Here is a 23,603-nt window from a genome sequence, read left to right as displayed (position 1 = left end):
AATATGACACCAGGACACAGTGAAGAGCCTGGAGAACAGGAGCAGCCATGGCTCGGGGTGGAGAGTGGTTACTTCAAATGACTTGTCCACGTGTCAGTCTTTTAATGCACAAACATACGAAAATGACAAACCACAAGAAGTTTTAATTGAATTAGTGGAGATGATTACATATGGCTCTTTCTGCAAACCCCACAACTGGATGCTAAGTCAAGATGGCGCCTGCTGGGTTCTAACTTCCAGGCTGAACAGTCTGTCCTATTCAGCTTCAGCAGGCCAGAGCACTGAGCAGGCCAACCTTCTCAGCTCCTCACTTCTAACCAAAAGGTCAGAGCACAACCAGGAAAGGCTGTGCCACTGGCAGAGGAGATGGTAAGAACACACTGGTCCTGTCGCTCTTTGGGCTCTGTGCCCACAAGACAATTTTAAGAGCTGCTCATGCACATAAATGATTGGGTTCAAGTCTGACCTGTGGGTTTTTAGGCAAATACAGGGTGGGTTGAATGGTTCTAGGTCAGAGAGCAAGTATTCACAAATGCTTTGTTTTCAATGAAATCAGACAAATACTTTGAGACAAGGAGTGACTACCTGACTAATCCATCCACATGGCAGACTCAAATCTGGAACTTTGCAAATGCACTCTGGGGTGCTAAGGTCCTCTCTAACAGGGAAAGTCAAAGGCCCTGGAACAGAATGCTAGCAAGTCTTTTATTAACCACCTCTGGACAGCTAAGGTGATCCTGGGGAAGAGAAACACCTTCCTGTAATAGGCAAGGGGAACCAGGGCTCTGAAGTCACACCTTTCCCCAGATTATGAGTAACTGTGGCCACTGGTCAAACAGGTCAGCAGCAGGAGAGCTGAGCGTTCTGTGTGAGTGGGGTACAATGGGGGTGTGGCCGTGAGCAGCATGCCTGCTCTGTTATCTCCACCTTGGGGGAGTGCTATGCTCTGCAGGTCCCTTTCAGCTGGGTCTAGCCATCTATAGGACCAAAGTGCTGGAGTGTTGAAAAGAGACTTAGAAAGAGACGGTTCTGTGTTCCACAGATAATGGGATGAAGTAACGGTTGAGAGATAAGGTGGAAGGACAGTATGTGGAGCTGACTCCTCCAGATGTTCTCCTATTAAATCTTAATAGCTTAGAGCCTTGAAGGATTGAAACACTACCAATTTAAAAAAAATAAAGAAGGGTGAGCGTGTCAAAGACACGAGAGCTCTTGTAGATGCTGACTGCGCACTTTGTCCCCAAGTTCATCTTAGAGCTCAAACAGATTCAAGACATGAAGCAGGGACACTAGACTTGTGTCAGAGGCAAAAACTTCTGGTAGTAGCTCTTGGTGACGTCGATCATCAGTTCTTGAGTACATTCTGGAAGCTCCCCTGAGAAGAGTCCTGAGGAAAGAGAGACCTGGTCAACCAAGGGGAGCCAGAAGGCCTACAGCTGTAATTTTTATTCAACCCCCTAGAGACCTTTCCTTTAGTTTTGTCTAACTACGAGGTTTTCCGAATCTTCAGTACTGACAGAGTATTCTACTGATCACATCTTCTAATGATATTTATTTGTGAATGTGTGGAAGCAAATATGTAGTTCTCCAAACAAAGCAACAGCCTAGGTAGACATGGTTAGGACATAAGTGCAAGATCCCAAGAGTTAAAGCAAATTGCTTTAACTGTCTGTTCCAGATCAGGACTTGCCCACTCCCAGGATTCTGGTGATGCCCACCGAGCTAGCCTTACTCTTATCCTTGAGGTAAGAAACTGTCCTGTTTGTACAATTAAATTAAACCCAAAGCCCAGCTATGGCACATAGGTAAATCAAGGAAGGGAGGACAACAGAAGAGTCCTCCACAGAAGGACAAGCAGTAATCACAGGCAGGACTCCACAGGCACTATGTACTCTCTGACAACTCTCCTGATGGGCACGTCCTTGAAAGGAGGATCAGTCCTTGTTTAAAAACATACAGGTATTACATCAAAATTCCAATGTTTAGCTCCTCATACAACATCAGATGATCTGGCCAGGCCTGTATGAAGCAGCTATGACAAGCTATGACATTCATCACGTGTTTTATCTGTCTGGCACCTATAGGCATCTGAGTTCTTGGCTTCTGATTCAGAACCTTTCTGGCTGTTTTCCCTTTCATTTTGTCCCATGACTCAGTTACATCATGTGTTGCTCTCCAAAAACATGCCAGTTTTCCTGCAACCCTGTGGCTCTGGACTGAAAGATGAAGACTGCCAATAGCATCAGATAGTGGATATTTATCTGTGAAACTATGTGAAAGAAAGAGAAGTATCCTGTCACAGTACAAAAAGCACCAACTCTATCTATACAAAGGTCTGAAGGAACAGTCAAGGCTTCCCCACCAACAGGCGTGGGCATGAGCCAATTCAGCCTCATCTTCCCCATTTATATAGAAATCTCTACGGTCCTATGCAGAAATCCTGCATTATAAGCTAGATGTGTTGGCACATGTCTGTAATTCTAGCTACTCTGGAGGCTGAGGCAGGAGGATTGCAAATTTGAAGCCAGCCTGAGCAATTTAGTGAGTCCCTGTCTCAAACCATAAAATAAAATAAAATGGGTTGGGATGTAGCTTAGTGGCAGAGCCTACCAAAATGAGTATTTATTACTTAAATTTGAAATACCAAGCAATGCTTCCCTGTCTTCTCTCAAGTTCAGAGACAACAGGAAGCTGGTGCTAAGGAACTTGAGTAAGTTTTAAAAGATTAAGATATTTCTCTGCCAATATCCTTTTCCACTCAGATCAGATGCATGTCAGGCAATCAGTGGGATTCCAATATGGAGAAAATTACTAAACAAAAGTCATTTTTTTTTTCTTCTCAGCCAAAGCAGAGAAGCATGACACAGAATGGCCAAGTGCCCTCTGCACAGAACCTGAGTGCTGATGTGCATCTGTGAAATCCATAACCGATGAGCTGAGTGATGAGGTTTATTTTAATTGGAAAAGCAATTAAAACCACCAGGGGTAGATATCAAACACTATCAGATCCCTCTCCTACATCATCTTCCATCTGTGAGCCTGTGATGTGCCCTGATAATGCTGCATGACTTCGACTGCACAAATCAATATGGAAAACAGGGGCTGGCTGTCTTGGGTGGCAGGGGAATGTGAGGCTTTCTCTTCCTTCTGCTTTCTGCTGTCTTCTGAGTTTTCTGGGATGAGCAGGTAATGATTTAGTTTCCTCACATGTCTGTAATTTGGAACTCTGAATTCATGAGGGGCTCAAGAGGTCACGCATGTGCTCCTCTCTATGGTCTTACACTGCTTTATGCCAACTCCTCAGTTTTCAGATTTCTGTGCCACGCGGGAAGTATACATTCAAATTCCCAGCCAATGTGAGAGTATGCCCGTTGTAAAAATTCTCTAAAAAGAGACTTCTTTTTCCAGCCAGAGTCCAGCCACAAGAGAAATGCTTCTTTGTATTTTCCATGTTCTGGTGGCGGGTTTGTTCTACGTCACCCTTTGCCTGAAGGAAAACCCTTTCGGGGTTACTGGAGGGCCTCCCTGCATCACGGATCCAAGGTTGTACCTCCTGTCCCCACACTGCGTCTCATGTCCTAGACTTCTCTGTTGGGAAGACAGCACTGACCTCTGAGATCTTACAGCTTGGATTCAGTTTTCTCTTTGTTTTTCACCCTTGACAATCTCCTCCTTTTCTTGTGAACTCAATTATGCATTTAAAAAAGAAGTTTGTCATATTTGAGATAGCTTTTTGAGGTACTAGAGAATTTTTAAGTTTGCTAGATCAACATATTATCAAAGATGGCAAATGCATGCATTACTTCTATGATGGAAAATAAAACTAAGCTTTAAGGAAGTTAAAATAAAAATGATTAACAAAGCTTACCTGGGCAGCCTGAGAAGACGGTGAACGGTGGGACCACGGTTTCTGGAGGTAATACTGTGTTGTCAAGAATTTTGCAGCAGTCTTTCAACACACATCTGCGTCCCTGAAATTAAAATCTTTATTACTAGGAAATAAGGAGGAAATGGCAATAACGATTAGTCAGTCTGCTGTGTAGAAGGCTATTCTACATTTTCTCCATTCATGATATCGTGTAATAGCCAGGGACAGTGACAAGAGGCTTGATTACAATTATCTGCTTTAGGTGGGGCCTGAGCAGAAGAAAGGAGCCTGTGTGTGTGTGTTTGGGGGGAGGGCTGTAAGCCAGGAACAACAGCACATGTCATCGAGGCATTAGAGACTATGCAAACTTTGGTCTTCAAAGAGTTCTGTTTAATTTTCTCTCTCTCTCTTATTTGATTTGGTGGGCCTCTGTTGTTTTGCTCCCTTTTCTCCTGATAGCAGAATCTGTATTTTCTTTGGGAACCACCCTATTCCCATCTCAGTCCATGCACTTCAGCCCACATGCCAAACTCCAAGCTCCAAGACAATGACTGGTTGGGGAACTGGCCTATCAGTCAGCTTAGTCAAGTGAACTTCAACCTCAGGGCTTCTGCTGAGATTAATGGGAAAAGAAGTGCTTTCTACTGGGGCTTCCAGTGGACAGATGGAAGCCAAGAACAGCCATCTTATTTTCATGAATGAAGAACCGGCTTGAGAATAAACTTCCTGGAAGAAAGAAAAAAGGGATGAAGACTAATTCTCCTGACAGCAATAACTGAACCCCTGGAACCATCCGGGCACAAAATTAGGATCTACTTCTGTATTCTTCATTTATATTAGCTAATACACTTGGTTTTATAGCTACCAATTTTAGGCTTGTTTGTTTACTCTTCTGTTAATTCCTCCTGGAAAAGTCTTGACAAACTCATGAAGTCATTCATTCGTTTATTCTCATGGGCAAGTGAGAGTTGAGTGTTTGGGCTGAACCTTAAGCTTAATTTTATCCATTGTTGACAGTTTTCAATTCTGCCATGATCCATAGCATTTTGGAGGCAAGAAATAAGGCCTAGGAGACTCAGGTGTGATGGGATGAGAGGCTTGTGTACACAGTTCAAAGCTGTACCTCAGATTGCTTACTGAGTAAATGAAAGTTGTGTTCTCCTTAAGCTGTGTTGACACCACCAGGGCACATACATTCATTCATGTTCTCATTAGAAAACCTGACAAAGTGGAATGCCTGAGAGTGTGGAAATCTTAATACCAAGATAATACTAACCTCTCCAGACTCCAAATTTTATTAAAGATTATGAAAGACACTTAGATTTGGTTGTGTCCAAATTTTCCCCCATTATTAAATATTCAAATCATATGTATTTCCAGGAAAAGGTACATTGCCAAAAGAATTTTTTTAAAAGCTTCAAGGTCTGAATTCCTTATGTGACTGATTAAGCAGTCTCCAGGTGGAGGAACAGTGGCACTGCCAATACTTGGCAACATCTTCAACTCAGAAGCAAGTTATAAGTATAGTTCTTCACTCCTCCTTACAAAGTTCTCTCCTGTGACTTATCTGCTAGTGCCAATTTCAGAGATACAACTGGCTCTCCCCGGATGACCCCCAAATTAACATTAACTCTAAGATTTTTGTCATGCCTAAGGTCCTAATAATTCAGACTAAGCACATGGGGTGCTAAGTAAAAAGAAACAGATGCACTGCATAAGACATGGTAGGTCCCATGTTGGGATCCATGACAAAAGGACCCTGAGGGGGGAAGGATCTTTTCACTGTGCAGCACCAGCCTCAGGCAGCCTGAGGTACCTGCTGTGTTTGTAGTTGGCCATTCTGCCCACATATGAGGAATAATGGCTAACTGGGTTTCCCCGAAGCATTCTGCGGAGCCTGATAATTAGCAGCCACATGAAAAATACAGGTACTTCCTTAGGCATGAATGGACTGGTAAGAACTGAGGAGGTAAAAGGCTGAAAATCTGAAACCACTTTATTTTTTTGCAGACCTGGGGATTGAACCCAGGGTCTCATGCAAACTAGCTGAGCCACATCTCCAGTCCCTTCTTTCTTTGTAAAATTTTAAGAAGGGACTCTCTACGTTGTCCAGACTGGCCATGAATTTGCAATTCTCCCACCTCAGCTCCCTGAATAGCTGGGCTTACAGGTGTGTAACACCACGCCCAGCAGAAACCACTTCTTTATTCTTCACTGGAGAATTTCCAAGGAAGAATCAAGAACTGTAGCCATGTTGCTAGTAGGACAGCTACCTACACATCCTTACGGAAGTTAGCATTTCTGAGTCTTGGTTTTCCTCATCCATGAAGCAGAATGTAAAACCAAACCTACAGGGATGTTGTCAATATAAGAGACAGTAAACATAAAGCTCACAGAACAATCAATGACAGTGCCTATTAATGTTGCCGTTAGGCTTTTCCTGCAGACTCGTGGGCAATTCTGATTAATACCTATAGTTTCACATATCCAACCAGGAGTCCGACATCACACAGAACACTACAGGAAAAAGCTGTGTGTCATGGGGACAGTTAGACTCTAAAAGAGCTCCCACTGCTCTGAGATTCTAGAATTCTAACAATCTTTCTCCTGAGATCATCTGACAACCTGTCGATGCTCGGCAAGTCTGCCAATATTAATGAGGACTAGGTCATAAACGATATGCTGTGAAGTGGTACAGAAAGCAGAGCACCTGACAACAGGCCTAGGACTCCCTAAGCATTAGAATCAGAATTTGGATTTAACCTTTCAGACGCTTTGCTCTGGGAATAAAGGATGGTCTACTGTGCCAATTTCTACCTGCCTTTCAGATCCCCTTGTCCCCATTAGACTGTAAGCTCCTTGAAGTAACACAGCCAGCAGGTTACATGGCAGCAGAGCTCATCACACTGCTGGCTCTAAATCCTAGCTCTACCACTTACTAGCTCTAAGTCCTCAGTCTTCTCATCCACAAATAGGGGCAACAGCAGTTCCTACAACATCCTTGGATGATTGTGAGAATTAAATGAAGTAACAGAAGGAAAGGAGTTTAACACCTTATGTCAGAGGTTTTACAAAGGTTAGCCATTGCTGTTAATGCCTGGAAAAACTCCAAATTCAGTAGGGAAGACCCAACCTCGGGAAGACTGGAAACTACTAGTACGCTGTTTGGTCATAGAAGCAGACTCCCACTGACATAAAGGATGGAGGCAGAAGGGACAAGGCTGCTTAGTTGGCTGAGTCACCATACTCACAATCACACAGTTCTTGCCAACGTGAACGTAAGAACCAATCTGAGCTGCGTTGACCACACAATCTTCCTCAATAAAGACATGGTCCCCAATGTGTAAAGGAAAGAATGCAACACTAGAGAAGGAAAAGAAGATGAACAAAGAAAGGTCAAGGCAATGTACTTTGGATCAAGGTTTATAGAATTATAAGATCATGATCTCAACAACTTCATCTTGTCTTAATGAGACAGTTCCTAGCATCCCCAGGCCACAGAAACTCTATCATGTTGAAGATGATGAATGCAGATAAGGCTAGCAGCTCAAAATCAGAGATACTGGGCCAAAGACAGATGCAAGGAAACAGGAAGGCCAAAGGAGCAAGATCTTCAAAATTAAAAGGTCAGACACTGTGGAAGAAAGGGACCAAGGGGTGGGAGGTATGAAGGGAGGGGGAAGTGCTGGGGAGTGACACTGGCCAAATTACATTGTTATACTGTGTGCATGTACAAATACACAACAACAAATTCCATTGTTCTACGTAAATATAATGCACCAATAAAAAATGTGGGAAAAAAATAAAAGAGCAGGCTCCAAATAAAAACGAATCAATGTTTGCTCATGTCTGCTTCCTTGGATAATGGCCACAGATCACATTTTTAGTAATCTGCCCTGTGTTTCAGGGTAATGACATCAGGTTCATGTGCTATAACTTTTAGTCCCCAACATTCTTAAAAGGTATTCATTCACCATATTTATTCAGTGTGCATTATGTGCCAGATAGTGATAGATATAATGATAAGCAAGAGACACAATCCTGTCCATGAAGTGTTTACAAGCAAGAAAAGAAGTAAGATTTAAGTAAATAACTATTCAAATACTTAGTTACAACTGTGATAAGTGCTATGGAAACACAATACCAAGTTCTGAGACTACATATAACAAGGTAAAATATATAACTTTACCCAACCCGTGGTTTGGGGAAAGATGAACTGAAAGTGACTTTCACACCAAGACTTCTTCCTTCAGGAAGAATGCTAGACTTCCGGCATCATTCCCATTTGCCAGAATTCCTCAGGTGTCACTACCATGATCTGTGATCATATTTATGAGATCATATTTTAAATACTTGGCCCGGAACTGACATAAAGTAGCTACTTGCTTACTAGCCTTTTCCAGCCCTCTGCCATTTTTCAGAAATATTTTGTCAGAGATAGTATCTATCCTCCATGACTCGTGATTCATTTAAACCTTTGTTAATTCATTACTATCATCAGTCTTCACACCAGTGCAACAAGGAATTCCTTGATCTCATCAAACGCTAGCAGAGGAACAGTCACTGTGAGTCCACAAGAGGGTACCACAGAGCTTTCTGGTCCTCTCACCCTGCCCCACTATAGTTCATTCTGAGCTAATGGGTGAATATTTTCATGTGAATGATTTATAATGACTCCTTGATCCAATTCCTGTGTGGAGCCCAGAGTTCAATGTCATCACAGGAAATGAGCATTGACTCCTGCATGATATACTCCTAGGTATTACTGTTTGAGTTAGTTGCTCCTTTCTCTTTTCCTCCTTAACTATGTTCAGAGGTACCACCTGTGACATAGTATCACAGCTATCACATTATAATATTACATTACAATATCATATTATATAGTAGTTGTTTATATAACTGTTTCTACCACTAGATTTTGAGAACTTTGAGGCAGGAACCCTATTTGATCTACTTTTTATACAACCAGCTTTATAACCCAATGACAGGTATAGGGATGGTGCTCAATAAAGGCAGGATGGCTTATGGGATGAAACATAATTGTGGTGCCACAATTAGCCAAGGAGCAATGTAAAGAAAATACCACAACAGTAGGCACCTGGTTGGTTTTCCTGCTCTATGTCCTTTCTTGGACTGTCCTTAATCCTACTGAGGAAAAAAAAAAATCCTATTGAGGGATCAGGTCAATCCTAACTTGGCCCTACCCTCTGGGTTACAGCTATTTGGACCAGGGGTAGGAACTTCACTCAAACTGAGTTAACCACAATCTTTCTCCCAAGAATTTAGAATAAGACATAAGATCTCTGGTTGACATATATTGGGAGCTGACATGGAGAAGTGATCTAAGAAAGGGGCTGAGGCAATAAGGTGGTCTCGAGGAGCAAAAGAGACAGATGCAGCCAATCAGACAGAGAAGAAAGGAGAGATGCAGAGAGAAGGACAGAAGAGAACAAACAGTATAATCTTGCTGACAGAGAAGGGGAGACAGGATAGGAACGTTGACTGCTGCAAGCTGTCCAGCTGCACGTTATAGTCCCTTGTGAGGTCTGGCCCTTTTTCTACTCTTAGCTAGAAAACTCTTAGGCTCTATCAAACATGCCTCTGGATGTTAAATTGAAACATCCTTTGCTCTTGCCAGCTTAAGGGGATTTTGTTCCTGGGAACAGTGACCATCAACCAGATTTAAACCACCACTGTGAGAGATGTGTTCATTACAGTAAACTCTTACTCGGTGCCCCAAAAACGACAGACCTGCTCACTACACCACAACTCAACACGAGAACAAAACCACCACCAGCAGCATCTTGCCCAAGATGGAACCAAGGTAATTCAATTACATACCCTTTGCTGAATTTCTTGAATGGTGGCCTTATGACACTACGACTTTTCACAACACAATGGCGTCCAACTCTTACGTTTGCCAGATCCCCTCGGATGATACAGTCATTCATTACGATGGTCTATAAAACAAAGCACATTTTTAAAAATCACCAACATAACCCTAAACAATTAAATGCGAAACATAACAACACACACACACACACACACACACACACACACACACACACAAAGACACTGAGAGTTATGTCATGGTCTGCTGCATCAAATGTTCTGTCACAAGCAGTAAGTAGGAGACCTGCGCTCAGGATACTGACTGCAGAGTGACACTGGGATGTCCACGACATCACCAACTTCATGCTCAAGCCCTCCGTGAAAAGGACTCAGTGAATGAGCATTTACTGAGAATGTCTACAGCAGAGCAGGTTTACCTGTCTTTCTGGATTCACGCAGGTCCACCCCCAAGCCTTAGCTGCTTGCTCAGTGATAGTCTTGATTACTCCCACGTTCTTTTTTTTTTAATCTCCTAACACCATCGAGTATCTCCAACTTCATGTTCCCAGAGGTGGACCCACTTAAGTTCTGGCCCAGCTCCCAATATCTGAACTCAGATCAAATGCTACAGGGTATGGAGTAAGATCCAGCTTCTCCCAAGATTGGGTGGAGAGGCTGACCAACACACCTAGAAATTAGTCTATGGGGATTAATGCTCCATATCGATAAAGAGTAGACATTCTCAAAATTCTCAAAGTGTCTGATGAATAAATGGATGGAGTAAAAAAGAGTACATGTGGCTGGATTTGCAGCTGTAAAAGCAAGCAAGGGACCAGACCAGACTGAATTCTATGTGCTGAACACAGAAGCTTAGGTGTTTGGGGCTGGGGATATAGCTTGACTTGCAAGCACAAGGCCCTGGGTTCAATCCCCAGCACCGCAAAAGAAAAATAAATAATAAAAAAAAAGCTTAGGTGTTTTATAAGAGACTGATGAAATCTCTAAGGAACTGATGAAATATTTTAAACAGAGAATAAGAGAACTAAATTTTCATTTTAGAAACATTACTCTGGGGCTGGGGAGGTAGCTCAGTGGTGGGAGTACTTGCCTAGCAGGCACAAGGTCCTAGGTAACAACCCAGCATTGACGAAAAAAAAAAAAATTAGTCTGAAGTCTACAGGTGAGACTGGAGGAAAAGTAACCCTTTAGATGACCCCTTAGATGACTATAGCAGATCAAGGTAAAAACAGATAATGGGCTTTATTCAAGGTAATAGCTATGCATTAAGGAAAGGAGACATAATCAGGAAGTAAATGGTCAAGCTTCCACTTGGACAGAGAAGAGGATAAAGACCACACTAAACAATTTCTTGTAGATATAATAAGCTATCTTGAGACACTGGAGAGACTAAACATGGGCCGAGGGTTAGATGATACAGGTTGAATATCCCTCATCTAAATGGGACCAGAAGGCTTGTGAGTGTTCTGGGTTTAGGAATATTTGCATAGACTTCACCAACAGAGCATTTCAAACCTGAAAATCTAAAGCCTGAAAAGCTCCGAAATCTATTCACAATCTCTTTTTCTAAAATATTTTTAGTTGTAGATAGACACGATACCTTTATTTTATCTATTTATTTTTATGTGGTGCTGAGGATCAAACCCAGAGCCTCACATGTGCTAGGCAAGCGCTCTACCACTGAGCTATACCCCGGCCCCCACAACCTCTTTTGAATGCTCAAGTTTCAGATTTGAGAGGATTTGGGGTTTGGGATTTTTAGATTAAGGATGTGCAAACTGTAATAGCAAAGTACTGAGGTTTTAATTTTTATATTATAATAGTAACACTCTACACATTTTAAAGTCTTTAAATATTAGTGGTATACATTAAAGCATTTACATATAAAATGCTAAAAAGTTTTTTATTTGTTTTAAAATACACCAGCCTCCTCTACCTGACCCTAGTCAAGCTAGGTCTGGGTTTGGTGAGTGAGTACAGAGATGAGACCAGAACATCAGAACATTGCTAACTGTAGGAGCTGGTGAACAAATACTTGAGAATTTAATATGCTCCCCTTACTTTTATACATGTCTTAAAGCTCCATAACAATACTGCTCAGCTATAAAGGAATAAACTAATAATCTATTAAAACATGCAACAAAATGGATAATCTCACAAACGCCATGCTGAATGAAAGAAGCCTGACATAAAATACTCTGTGATTCTCATTATATGAATTGTATATTAGATGGTTGGCTGGAGCGTGGCCGGTTAGCTCAGTTGGTTAGATGGTTGGCTGGAGCCAACAGCAGGAAAATTGACTGACAAGGGCACAAGGAATCTAGGGTTATAGAAGTATTTTATATCTTTTGATTGTGGTTGTGGTTGCATAGATGTACACATTAGTCAAAATTTGTCAAATCGTACACTTAAAATGGGTACATTTTATTATATGTAATTTATACTTCAATAAAGATGTGCACAACAAAATTTTACAAAAGGGAAAAAAAAGGAAGAGAAGTCATGTGACTTAGTCACTGTTTGGCTATTGAAAAAGCAAAGAAAAAGCAAATCTAGAAGAGAGTAAGAAATGACAAGGATTACAAATTAAATTCTGAGAAGTAGAGTTTGTGTATCTGTGGGAGGATCAATAGGCAGTGTAAATAAAGGTCTGGGGTCCAGGAGAGAAGTCAGCCTAGAAAGGCAGATGGGGAACACCTGACATACAGTTGGATTTAGATAAATCACTAGCTGAACACCAGACCCTGGGAGGATACTAAAAAAGAAATGGACTCATATCTAAGAGAATTTACCAATCTCACCTGTGCAGCTTCAGCCTATTAAATCTCTACTAGGAAAAAGACACTTTCAAAGCTGCTGCTGACTGTAAAGGAATACAGCTCTTCTTGTTTTCAAAAGCTATCTTCTTTGAGCTTAAAGATGTCTATTTCTAACCTGTACTTTATTCATCTGAGATCCTGGATTTCCTTCAACCACTGTTTTCCGTTTTATGTTTCCACCGATAGTCAAAGAAAATGGTTTTCTTTTCTTTTGGAAGAAAACAGAATTCCAAGAATTTTGGATATTTGTTTAAATATAATAAGCTTAATTTAGAAATAAAGAAAATTCATACAAGTTCCTTAGTCTAAACTATACTCGATTAAAGAAGCAAACACAAATAAGGTAAGTAAATTATATCACAAGTGGTAAACAATTTGGCAAGAGGGACTCAATCCCTGATCTCTCACAAGGAGTGGAATGAGGACTAGACATCAGGTTCAAAAGAGAAGCAAAGCTGGGCATGGTGGGCACATGCCTGTCATCACAGCAGCTCGAGAGGCTGAGACAAGAGGGTCGCAAGTTCGAAGCCAGGATCAGCAGCTTAGGGAGGCCCTGAGCAACTCAGTGGGACCCTGCCTCAAAACAAAAAATAAAAAGGGTTGGGGATGTGGCTCAATGGGTAAGTGCTGGCTCAATCCCCAGAATTAAAAACAAAAGAGAGAGAGGTAAGAGAATGTTCAAATGAAAGGAGGTGGGTATGAGGATCTAGAAAAAAGAAAATGATACCAAAACAAAGAGTTTACTGAACTAAACAGTAGAAAAGGCAGAGGTGGCAAGGTGAAGTGCACCTGCAAACCCATTTTATCTGGTCGATGCAATATTTTTTTAAAAAATCTTCAAAATTAGATGTTGTTATTTGAATAATGGGACATTTTTCCTTCAAAACACCCAGACTTCCGGTTTCTTTTGGGAAAAACAATCAGAAGCTCTGGAACAGCCATCAGCTTCGGCTTAGACTGGTCACATATTCTCCAACTCACCAGGCCCTCCCAGCTCTATTTTGTTTTGCTATTTGTTTGGTTTTGTGGTGCTGGGATCAAACCCAGGGCCTTGTACAAGCTGGGCAAGTGCTCTGGCACTGACACAGGCCAGTGTCACTTTCCACTTTCCACTGTCCACACTCCATCCTCTTTACTCAATGGGTCATTCGCTAACCCTGCAGGCTCTGTAACATCCCATATAAAGGAAAACAAAAATGACAAAGTTCTGAAAGGGAGAGAGGCTGGAAATAGGAATGGATCTTTCACAACAGCAAAAAACTAGTAACAAAGTAACTGTTCACCAACAGGAGTCTGAGTAAGCAGAATCTGCACAGTCCTAGTGAAAATGCACACACCAATGAATCTTAGAAAGGGAAGCTGAGAACTAACATACTTCATGTGGTTTAAATGTTTCCTATTACCATTATTATAACTGAGTATAAAAAAAGTAAGTCACACAAAACCTAACAAAGTTAGACAATATGCATTATTTAAGGATACATATGTGGTTAATCTCTTCAAATCTAATACTGATAAAATATAATTTAATGATTTATAAGTCAAAATTCAGGATAGTCGTTTCCTTCTGGAAGGAGGCAAAAGAAAGAGATAGGGAAGAACAAAATGTTAGCACTTATTATACTTTTTTTTTTTTTTTTTTTTTCTTTTTTGGTACCAGGGATTGACCCAGGGGCACTGTACTACTGAGCCATATCCCCAGCCCTTTTTAGCTTTTATTTTGAGACAGGGTCTCACTTAGTTACTTTGGTCCTCACTAAGTTGCTGAGGCTGGCCTTGAACTTCTGATCCTCCTGCCTCAGCTTCTAAAACTGCTGGGATTAAAGGCATGAGCCACCATAACTAAATCACTGGGATTAAAGGCATGTGCCACCACACATGGCAATTTTTATGTTTGTAACACGATGTCACATATACTGTTTTGTGTACAGCAAAAATTATGGTCAAATAAAATATCCTTTTAAAAAAAGGGTACCTCAATAGTCAAAATAATCATCAAAAAGAAAAAAGTTGGAGAATTCTTAATTCCTGATTAAAAATGTACTACAGAAAATTAGAAAATTAAAAACGAAAACTTATTACAAGGTTACAGTAACTAAATAATATTGCCTAAGGATAGACTATAGACCAATTACACAGAATTGAGAAATCCAGAAACGAACAACTGTGACTGTTTTTCTACGAGTACCACAACCGTGGGGTGCGGCCCCTGCCTGTAATCCCAGAGACTCAGGAGACTGAGGCAGAGGATTGCAGATTTGAGATCCCATCTCAAAATAAGGACAATAGGAAGGTTGGGGATGTAGCTCGGTGGTAGAGCACCCTAGTTCAATCCCCAGAACCACACACATACCCAAAAGAGAGCCAAGACCTTTCCATAAGAAAAGAACAGTCTCCTCAACCAATGGGGCTGAGACGACTAATTTCCATATCAGAAAGAATTAAGCTGGACCTCTCATCTTACGCTACACACAAAAATTAACTCAAAATGGACAACTAGATGTGATAAAACTGTAAATCTCTTAGAAGTAAAATTTCACGATCTAGACTTGGCAATGAATTCTTAAATATGACACCAAAAACACGAGCAACAAAAGAAGTAGATTAACTGCACTTCACCAAAATTCTAGGAGGATTGTGAGTTCAAAGCCAGCCTCAGCAATGGTGAGGGGCTAAGCAACTCAGTGAGACCCTGTCTCTAAATAAAATAAAAAATAGGGCTGGGGATGTGGCTCAGTGGTTGAGGGCCCCTGAGTTCAATATCTAGTACCAAGGGGCTGGGGATACAGCTCAGTTGATAGAGTGCTTGCCTAGCATGCACAAGGCCCTGGGTTCAATCCCCAGCACCATCAGAACAAAACAAAACAAAACAAAAAACAAACGAACAAACAAAACTGTTAGCTGAGCATGGTGGCTCACACCTATAATCCCAGCTCTTCGAAGGCTGAGGCAGGAGGACCACAAGTTCGAGGCCAGCCTCAGCAACTTAGCAAGGTCCTCAGCAACTTGGTGAGAACCTGTCTCAAAACAAAAAATAAAAAAAGAAAACACAAGGATGTGGTTCAGTGGGAAAGTGCCTTTGAGTTCTATCCCCAGTACTGCCCCACCAAAAGAGAAAAAAAATTTAAAAACTTTTGTGTATCAAAACCAACACCTGCTTGCCGCTGCTGCTGAGGTCTCCGGGCAGTGTTGCTTCCAACCACCCATAAGGAATATCTTTGCAAACCTCTTTAAGGGCCTTTTAGGCAAAAAAGAAATGCACATCCTCATGGCGCCTGGATGCTGCAGGGAAGACGAGAGCCCTACACAAGCTGAAGCTGGGTGAAATGGTGACCACCATTCCCACTGCAGGTTTCAATGTGGAGACCGCTGAGTATAGAACATCGGCTTCACTGTGTGGGATGTGGGTGGCCAGGACAAGATCCAGCTGCTAAGGCGCCTCGACTTCCAGAACACCCAAGGCTTGATCTTTGTGGTGGACAGCAATGGCAGAGAGCCTGTGAATGAGGCCCAGAGGAGATCATGAGGATGCTGGCTGAGGATGAGCTCCGGAACACTGTCCTCTGGGCATCTGCCAACAAGCAGGACTTCCCGAATGCCATGAATGTGGCCGAGATCATAGACAAGCTGGGGCTGCACTCACTACGTCACAGGAACTGGTACATTCAGGCCACCTGTGCCACCAGTGGGGACAGGCTCTGTGAAGGGCTGGACTGGCTGTCCAGTCAGCTCCAGAACAAGAAGTGAAGAACCCCCACCCCCTCACTTCCTCCTCTCTGCTCCTGCTTTCCTCTCTGTGGTCCTGAGTACCAGAAGCTGTCCCCATGGTTTGGTCAGCGTGCATGGCACCGTGCTGTACACGTGCAGACGCAGCCTGCAGCCAGGGTTTTACTGAATGTGAACAGTTTCTGTTTCCACTGAGGCAGTTTCTGGTACTCCTATGCAATACTACTCGGTTTTTCTATTGTAAAAAAGAGAATCAACTCACTGCCAGCACTGAGAAGGGATTTAGGCACATGGGTGGCTGGCCTCCAGAAGCTCCTGGGCTGCAGACTGGTGTTGGGATCCACTTGGTGGTTGGTTTTTAACCAGAACTCAGTGCATTTTTTAAAATAGTTAGAAATACAGGATAAGGAGAACACCTGAACACACGGAAGAGAGACTGCCTGTGTAGCCTGAATGCTAGTCCATGGGATCAGCTGTTGTGATGGTGACACAAACCGCCACCCACTGCATGGTCCCAATAGGAACCCCAGGAGTCACCTCTCTGGGGTCACTTGCATCCCAGAGCGTTGTGCTTGTACTTGTGATCACAGAGTCACCTGGGGGCGGGTTGGGGGAGCCACTGAGGGGACACAGGGCCCAGACGTGCACTCTTGGTCAGCCTGTGGCCAGAGCAGCAGCCTGCATTCCCAGCGCCCGCTCAGGGCACACTGGCAAGTCTGAGTCTCACCGGCTGAGTGCGTGCAAGCTGGGAAGGCTGGTCCACTAAAGACCCAGGCCCAGGGCACCCCGTCTCCAGGTGTCAAGTGGCTCCCTCCCTCAGCCTGCAAGGGTCCGATCTGCCATCGAAAAAGACAACCTCTACTTCTTTCTTTTGTATTTTGATAAACACTGAAGAAGCTGGTGCTGTTAAATTTATCTTGGGGAAACCTCAGAACCGGTTTATTGCGTGTCGTGGAACCTCTTAATGCTTTCAGTACACGATTAGTAATCGACTGTTTTGTATACTTCTTTTCAGTTTTTACTTTGGCAAGCACTATAATTACAGTTATTAGAATAAAGTCTCTTAACTATTTAAAGAAAGGATGTTGTCAAGGATACAAAAAGACAATTACAGAATGGGAAGAATATTTGTAAATCACATATCTGACAAGGATTTAATACCAAGAATATATAGAAAACTCCTACAACTCAACAACAAAAAGACAACACAATTTTTTAAATGAGAAAAGGACTGAACAGACATTTCCCTAAAGAAGATATACAAATGGCCAACAAGCATGTGAAAATACATTGAACATCAGTAATCATGAGGGAAATACGAATCCAAACCAAAATGAGAAACCACCTCCTACCCAGTGGAATGGCTATCATTTGAAAACCAGAAAATAACAAGGGCTGGTGAGGATGTGGAGAAATCAGAATACTGTACACTGCTGGTAGGAATGTAAAATGGTGCAGCCACTGTGAAAGCAGTTAAGAAGTTTTTCAAAAAGTTAAAGAAAGAATCACCACTTGACCAAGCAATTTCACTCCTAGAAACACTGAAGCTAGAGCTCAAACAGATACCTGTACACCACCATTCACTGCAGCATTATTCACAACAGCCAGAAGGTAGAAACAAGCTGGGCACAGTGGCACACGCCTGTAACCCCAGCAGCTGGGGAGGATGAGGCAGGAGGATCTCGAGTTCAAAGCCAGCCTCAGCAAAAGTGAGGCACTGAATAACTCAGTGAAACCCTGTCTCGAAATAAAATACAAAATAGGGCTGGGGATGTGGCTCAGTGGTAGAGTGCCCCTGAGTTCAATCTCCGGTACCACCCCCCCGCAAAAAAGGTAGAAACAACCCACGAATGAATGAATAAACAAAATGTGGTATATAAACTCAATGGGATATTATTCAGCTATGAAAAGGGATGTGATGTGATACAACATAGAAAAACCTTGAAAAGATTACACTAAGTGAAATAATCCAGTCAAAAAGTACAAAAAATAATATGAATTCTATTATATGAATTATCTAGAATAGGCAAATTCTTAGAAACAAAAAGTAGATTAAGGGGTGAGGGGGACAGTTCAGTAGTAGAGTTCATGCTTAGCACATGTGAGGCTGAATTCATTCTCCAGCATCAAAAAAAAAAAAAAAAAAAAAAACCAGAAGCAGAAGAAAATAAATTATATGGAGTATACTGAGGCTACCAAAGACTGGGGAGAGGGAAAAAAGGGAGTTATTCCTTAATGGGTGCAGAGATTCTATCTGGGGTGATAAAAAAAAAAGTTTTGGAAATAGATAAGGATGATGGGATTGCGTAACATTATGAATATAACTATATTAATTAATTATATACTTAAAATAATTAAAATGGGGCTAAGGGTGTAGCTCAGTGGTACAGTACTTGCTTAGCATACATGAGGCCCTGGGTTCGATTCCCAGCACAGCAAAATAAATATATAATAAAAATGGTTACAACGGCTATTTTGTTATATCTATTTCATCACAAGAAAAAAATACTTCCCTGAGTCACAGAAAATGCTTCAGAATTAGCTTAGAGATTTCCAAAGAAACCTTCACACATTGCTAATGAGTCAGAGGGAGTGAGCTGAATTTTTCTAATTCTGAGTAGGAACAGTACGTCTGAGCAGCAACGACTAAATGTTATGGTTTGAATGTGAGGTATCCCCCCAAAACTCTCACGTGAGACAATGCAAGAAGTTTCAGAGGAGAAATGACTGGGCTGTGACAGTCTTAATCCAATCAGTGATTTAATCCCCCAACAGGTGATAACCAAAGCAATAGGGTGTGACTGGAGGAGGTGGGAATTGAGGCATGGCTTTGGGTATGTTTGTATCTGTTGAGTGGAGACTCTTTCTGCTTTCTGATTGTGTGAGCTGCTTCCCTCTGCCACACTCTCCCGCCATGATGTTAATTAAGCCTCACCTGAGCCCTGAGGAATGGAGCTGGCCTTCTATGGACTAAGACCTCTGAAACCATGAGCCTTCAAATAAACTTTTCCTCTAAAATTGTTCTCGTCAGCTGATGACATGATTCTATATTTGGAGGATCAAAAAAACTCCATCAGAAAACTTCTAGACCTAATAAATGAATTCAGCAAAATAGCAGGATGTAAAATCAACATGCATAAATCTAAAGCATTTTTATTCATAAGCGATGAAACATCTGAAAGGGAAATGAGGAAAACAACTCCATTAGCAATAGCCTCAAAAAAAAAAAATAAATAAAATACTTGGGAATCAATCCAAAGAGGTGAAAGATCTCTACAATGAAAACTACAAAACATTAAAAAAAGAAATCAAAGAAGACCTTAGAAGATGGAAAGATCTCCCATGTTCTTGGATAGGCAGAATTAATATTACCAAAATGGCCATACGTCCAAAGGTGCTATACAGATTTAATGCAATTCCAATTAAAATCCCTATGACATTTCTCATAGAAACAGAAAAGTAATCATGAAATTCATCTGGAAGAACAAAAGACCCAGAATAGCCAAAGCAATACTGGGCAGGAAGAGGGATACAGGAAGTATCACTATACCATACCTTAAACTCTACTATAAAGCCATAGTAACAAAAATGGGATGGTATTGGCACCAAGACAGACAGGTAGACCAATGGTATAGGATGGAAGACACAGAGACATACCCACTTAAGAACAGTTATCTCATACTAGACAAAGGTGCCAAAAACTTACGATGGAGAAAAGATAGGCTCTTCAACAAATGGTGCTGACAAAACTGGAAAGCCATATGCAGTAAAATGAAATTAAACACCTCTCTCTCATCCTGTACAAAACTCAACTCAAAATGGATCAAGGATCTAGGAATTAGGCCCGAGACCCTTCACCAAATAAAAGAAAAAGTAGGCCGAATCTCCATCATGTGGGCTTAGGACCAGACTTCCTTAACAAGACCACTATAGCACAAGAAATAAAAGCAAGAATCAATAAATGGGATAGATTCAAACTAAAAAGTTTTTTTCTCAGCACAGGAAACAATCAATAATGTGAAAAGGGAGCCTACAGAGTGGGAGAAAATCTTTTCCACATACACTTCAGACAGAGCACTCATCTCCAAAGTTTATAAAGAACTTAAAAAACTTTACACCCAAAATATAAAGAACCCAATCAATAAATGGGCAGACACTTCACAGAAGAAGATATACAGGTGATCAACAAATATATGAAAAAGTGCTCATCATCCCTAGTAATTAGAGAAATGCAAATTAAAACTACCCTAAGATTTCATCTAACTCCAATTAGAATGGCTATTATCAAGAACATAAGAAATAAGTGTTGGAGTGGATGTGGGGAAAAAGGCACACTCATACATTGCTGGTGGAGTTGCAAATTGGTGCAGTCACTCTAGAAAGCAGTATGGAGATTCCTCAGAAAATTTGGAATGGATCCACCTTTGACCCAGCTCTCCCACTCCTCAGTTTATACCCAAAGGACTTAAAATCAGCATACTACAGCAATGCAGCCACATCAATGTTCATAGCTGCTCAATTCACAAAAGCTAGATTGTGGAACCAACCTAGATGCCCTTCAATTGACAAATAGATAAGGAAACTGTGGTATATATACACAATGGAATATTACTCAGTCATAAAGAGGAATAAAATTATGGCATTTGCTGGTAAATGGATGAAGTTGGACAATATCATGCTAAGTGAAATAGGCCAAGCCCCCCAAACCAAAGGCTGAACATTTTCTCTGATAAGTGCATGACAATACATAACGAGGGTTGGCGGCGGGGAGAGAAGAATGAAGGAATTTTGGATGGTGTAGAGGAAAATGGGGTGGGGGGGGACAGAAAGATAGTACAATGAAACAGACAGAATTACCCTGTATGTCTGATAACATGAATGGTATGAATCTACATTGTGTACAACCATAGAAATGAAAAGTTGTACCCCATTTGTGTACAAAATGCAGTCTGTAAAAATAAAAAAGATTTTAATAAAAAAATAAATAAAAATTGTTCTGGTCAGATCTTTTTAGTCCCAGCTGCAAAAAAGCTGACTACAATAATAAACTATAGTCCTTTTCCATTAATCTCATAATATAGTGAACTTAATAAAGACTAATTATGTTTCTACTAATTATGTTGTGATTTCTTGGTTATAGATGAGCTTATATTCTCTGCAACTTAAAGATGAAACATTTAAAGGGAAGTAAATTTCAAAACTGTGTCCCCTGTGGGGCACACTGATATATACCTGTAATCCCAGTAATTGAGATTCCTGAGGCAGGAAGATCACAAGTTCAAGGCCAGCCTCAGCAACTTATCAAGGCCCAAAGCAACTTAGCAAGACCCTGACTCACAATAAAAAGGGCTGGGGATGTAGCCAGTGCTAAAACTGCATCCCTGGTCCAATTTCCAGTGTGAAAAAACAAAAACAACAACAAAAATCTGTGTGTCCCATATAGCAAGAAATTAACTATGGATTTCAGTGTTTGTGAAGCTTCAATATATCTTGTTGTATTTTCTCTAGTTTTAAAATGTTCTAATTCTCTTCCTAGGATTACACTAATCTCTTTGCTAATTCAATGTATTTAGATTCCAAGATTCCAAGACTTTCAGATTGTATTTGCATGTGTCTCATATTTTAATACCTTTCCCATTCCTCATATTAATTTTAAGTTTCAGTTAACACTGAATTATTATTATTAATCAGATAATTTGGCATGTGTTACTTTAGTTTCTACCTCAAAATATTTTATTGCCTATTTATGTTTTGCATCCAGTAGTTTAGGGCACACTACGATATTGTATAATAACAATTTTGATTCTGGGTACCACTGTAGCTTGTTTTTTGTTTGTTTTTGTTTTTTGCAGTGCTGGGGATTGAACCCAGGGCCTTGTGCGTGTAAGGCAAGCACGCATCAACTGAGCTATATCCCCAGTCCAGCAATGTATTCTTGTCCAATATAAAAGAAAAAAGGTTTTCTGTTGTTTTATTTTATTGAAACTTTTTTTTTATGTTCAATAAATCAAATCTGGAGGAAAAAAAGAGAACTGAAAATGTACAATAAATAGGAGATGTTGCAAGACTTTATCTATCTTGTTAATATGATAATCAGTAGAAGGAAAGCAAAGGTATACATAGTGGAGCTGGCTTTGTCCCTTACCTTGCCATTGAGAACGATGTTCTGGCTTCCGCACAACACTGACTGGCGACTAACTTTGTTCCCAGATGCCTAAAAGGAAACATAAAATGGGTAAACCAGCTGCAGTAGTGCAAATCTGTAATCCCAGAGACTCAGGAGGTTGAGGCAGGAGGATGAAAATTCCAGGCCAGCTTAGCTGTGTCAAAAAGGGGGGAGCGTTAGGTGGGTAGTTCAGTGGTGAAGACCACCAGGGGGTTCAATCCCCAGTGCCAAACAAAACCAGACCACCCAGAGTGAGTACACTGAGAGGGTTTCTGGGCTTACAGATTCCATCAAGTAAACTCACTGGAGTGGGGCACGGTGACCTCTGCCTTAAGTCCCAGATACTTGGAGAGGCTGAGGCAGGGGGATTGCTAGAACTGAGGAGTACTGGACCAGCCTGAGCAACGTAGTGAGACTCCGGTCTCAACAATAAAAGAAAACAAAAAAGGAAAAAGGCTCATATTGGACAGTATGGAGTGCAGTCTAAAATGAAATGGAAGCAAGGATAGATGAGTTAACTAAGGATTCAGGGAGAGGATTAATAATCCGTACATCTATAGCTTAGTGGCACCAGACACGGTGGATCCGAGTTCCAATGTCATACTTCGGTTTTAGAGCCCTATATTGAGGGTCTCGACTTTACCATTATCATCGAGCTGTGAGAATGCAGAGAAAACCAAAATAACAGTAACGTGGACGGGTCACTTGCTCGTCACCAACACGTTACACACATCAGATCATGTATGGACTAAACAGAACAAACACAAACAGCCCAAACCGGCCACGCACAGGTTGAATAACAGAATCGGACGACACCCGAAGCGACTCTAGGGAATCCCGGACGAAGTGCCAAAGGGACCCAGGGTGGGTGGGGCAGGGCCTGGAGGCGACTGCCCGCCAGGCCTCAAGGGGACCCAGTCTTGGGAAGCGGAGGGCGGAGGTCTGAACACGCGTACCGTCTCGATGTACTCGGACTTGTTGTAGAGCAGCTCGCCCAACTCCATGGCCGCCACCTCCTGTCGGCACCTGGGGATCCCGTCAGAGCCCGTCAGTCTGTCTGAGACTTCGGCTACTTCCGGTTGCTTCTCCACTTCCGCTCTCCTGAGAACTCGGGTCTCATCGACAGCTCGGCTCTCCTCTAGGCGGCCCCGCGCCGTTGCTCGGCAGTCCC

General features: G+C 41.7%; 1 protein-coding gene and 1 pseudogene across 2 annotated transcripts; one reads left to right on the top strand and one right to left on the bottom strand.

Moving 5' to 3' along the window:
• Nucleotides 1–321: 321 nt before the first annotated feature.
• Nucleotides 322–23,539, bottom strand: DCTN5 (dynactin subunit 5). The gene is made up of 6 exons (XM_079121193.1): nucleotides 23,389–23,539; nucleotides 22,412–22,480; nucleotides 9,710–9,828; nucleotides 7,120–7,231; nucleotides 3,869–3,971; nucleotides 322–1,387 (listed from the first exon to the last, which is right to left on the bottom strand). The coding sequence occupies exons 1-6, from the start codon at nucleotides 23,434–23,436 to the stop codon at nucleotides 1,290–1,292; spliced, it is 549 nt and encodes a 182-aa protein (XP_078977319.1). The 5' UTR covers nucleotides 23,437–23,539; the 3' UTR covers nucleotides 322–1,289.
• Nucleotides 14,808–19,672, top strand: LOC306649751 (ADP-ribosylation factor 1-like; annotated as a pseudogene). Its single transcript has one exon. The product of its transcript is annotated as an ADP-ribosylation factor 1-like (transcript).
• Nucleotides 23,540–23,603: the final 64 nt, after the last annotated feature.

This window comes from Sciurus vulgaris (genome assembly GCF_902686455.1).
Source record: "Sciurus vulgaris genome assembly, chromosome: 18".
Lineage (NCBI taxonomy): Eukaryota > Metazoa > Chordata > Mammalia > Rodentia > Sciuridae > Sciurus > Sciurus vulgaris.
Note: the sequence above shows the minus strand (reverse complement) of the source record. Positions and strands in the feature narration are given on the sequence as shown.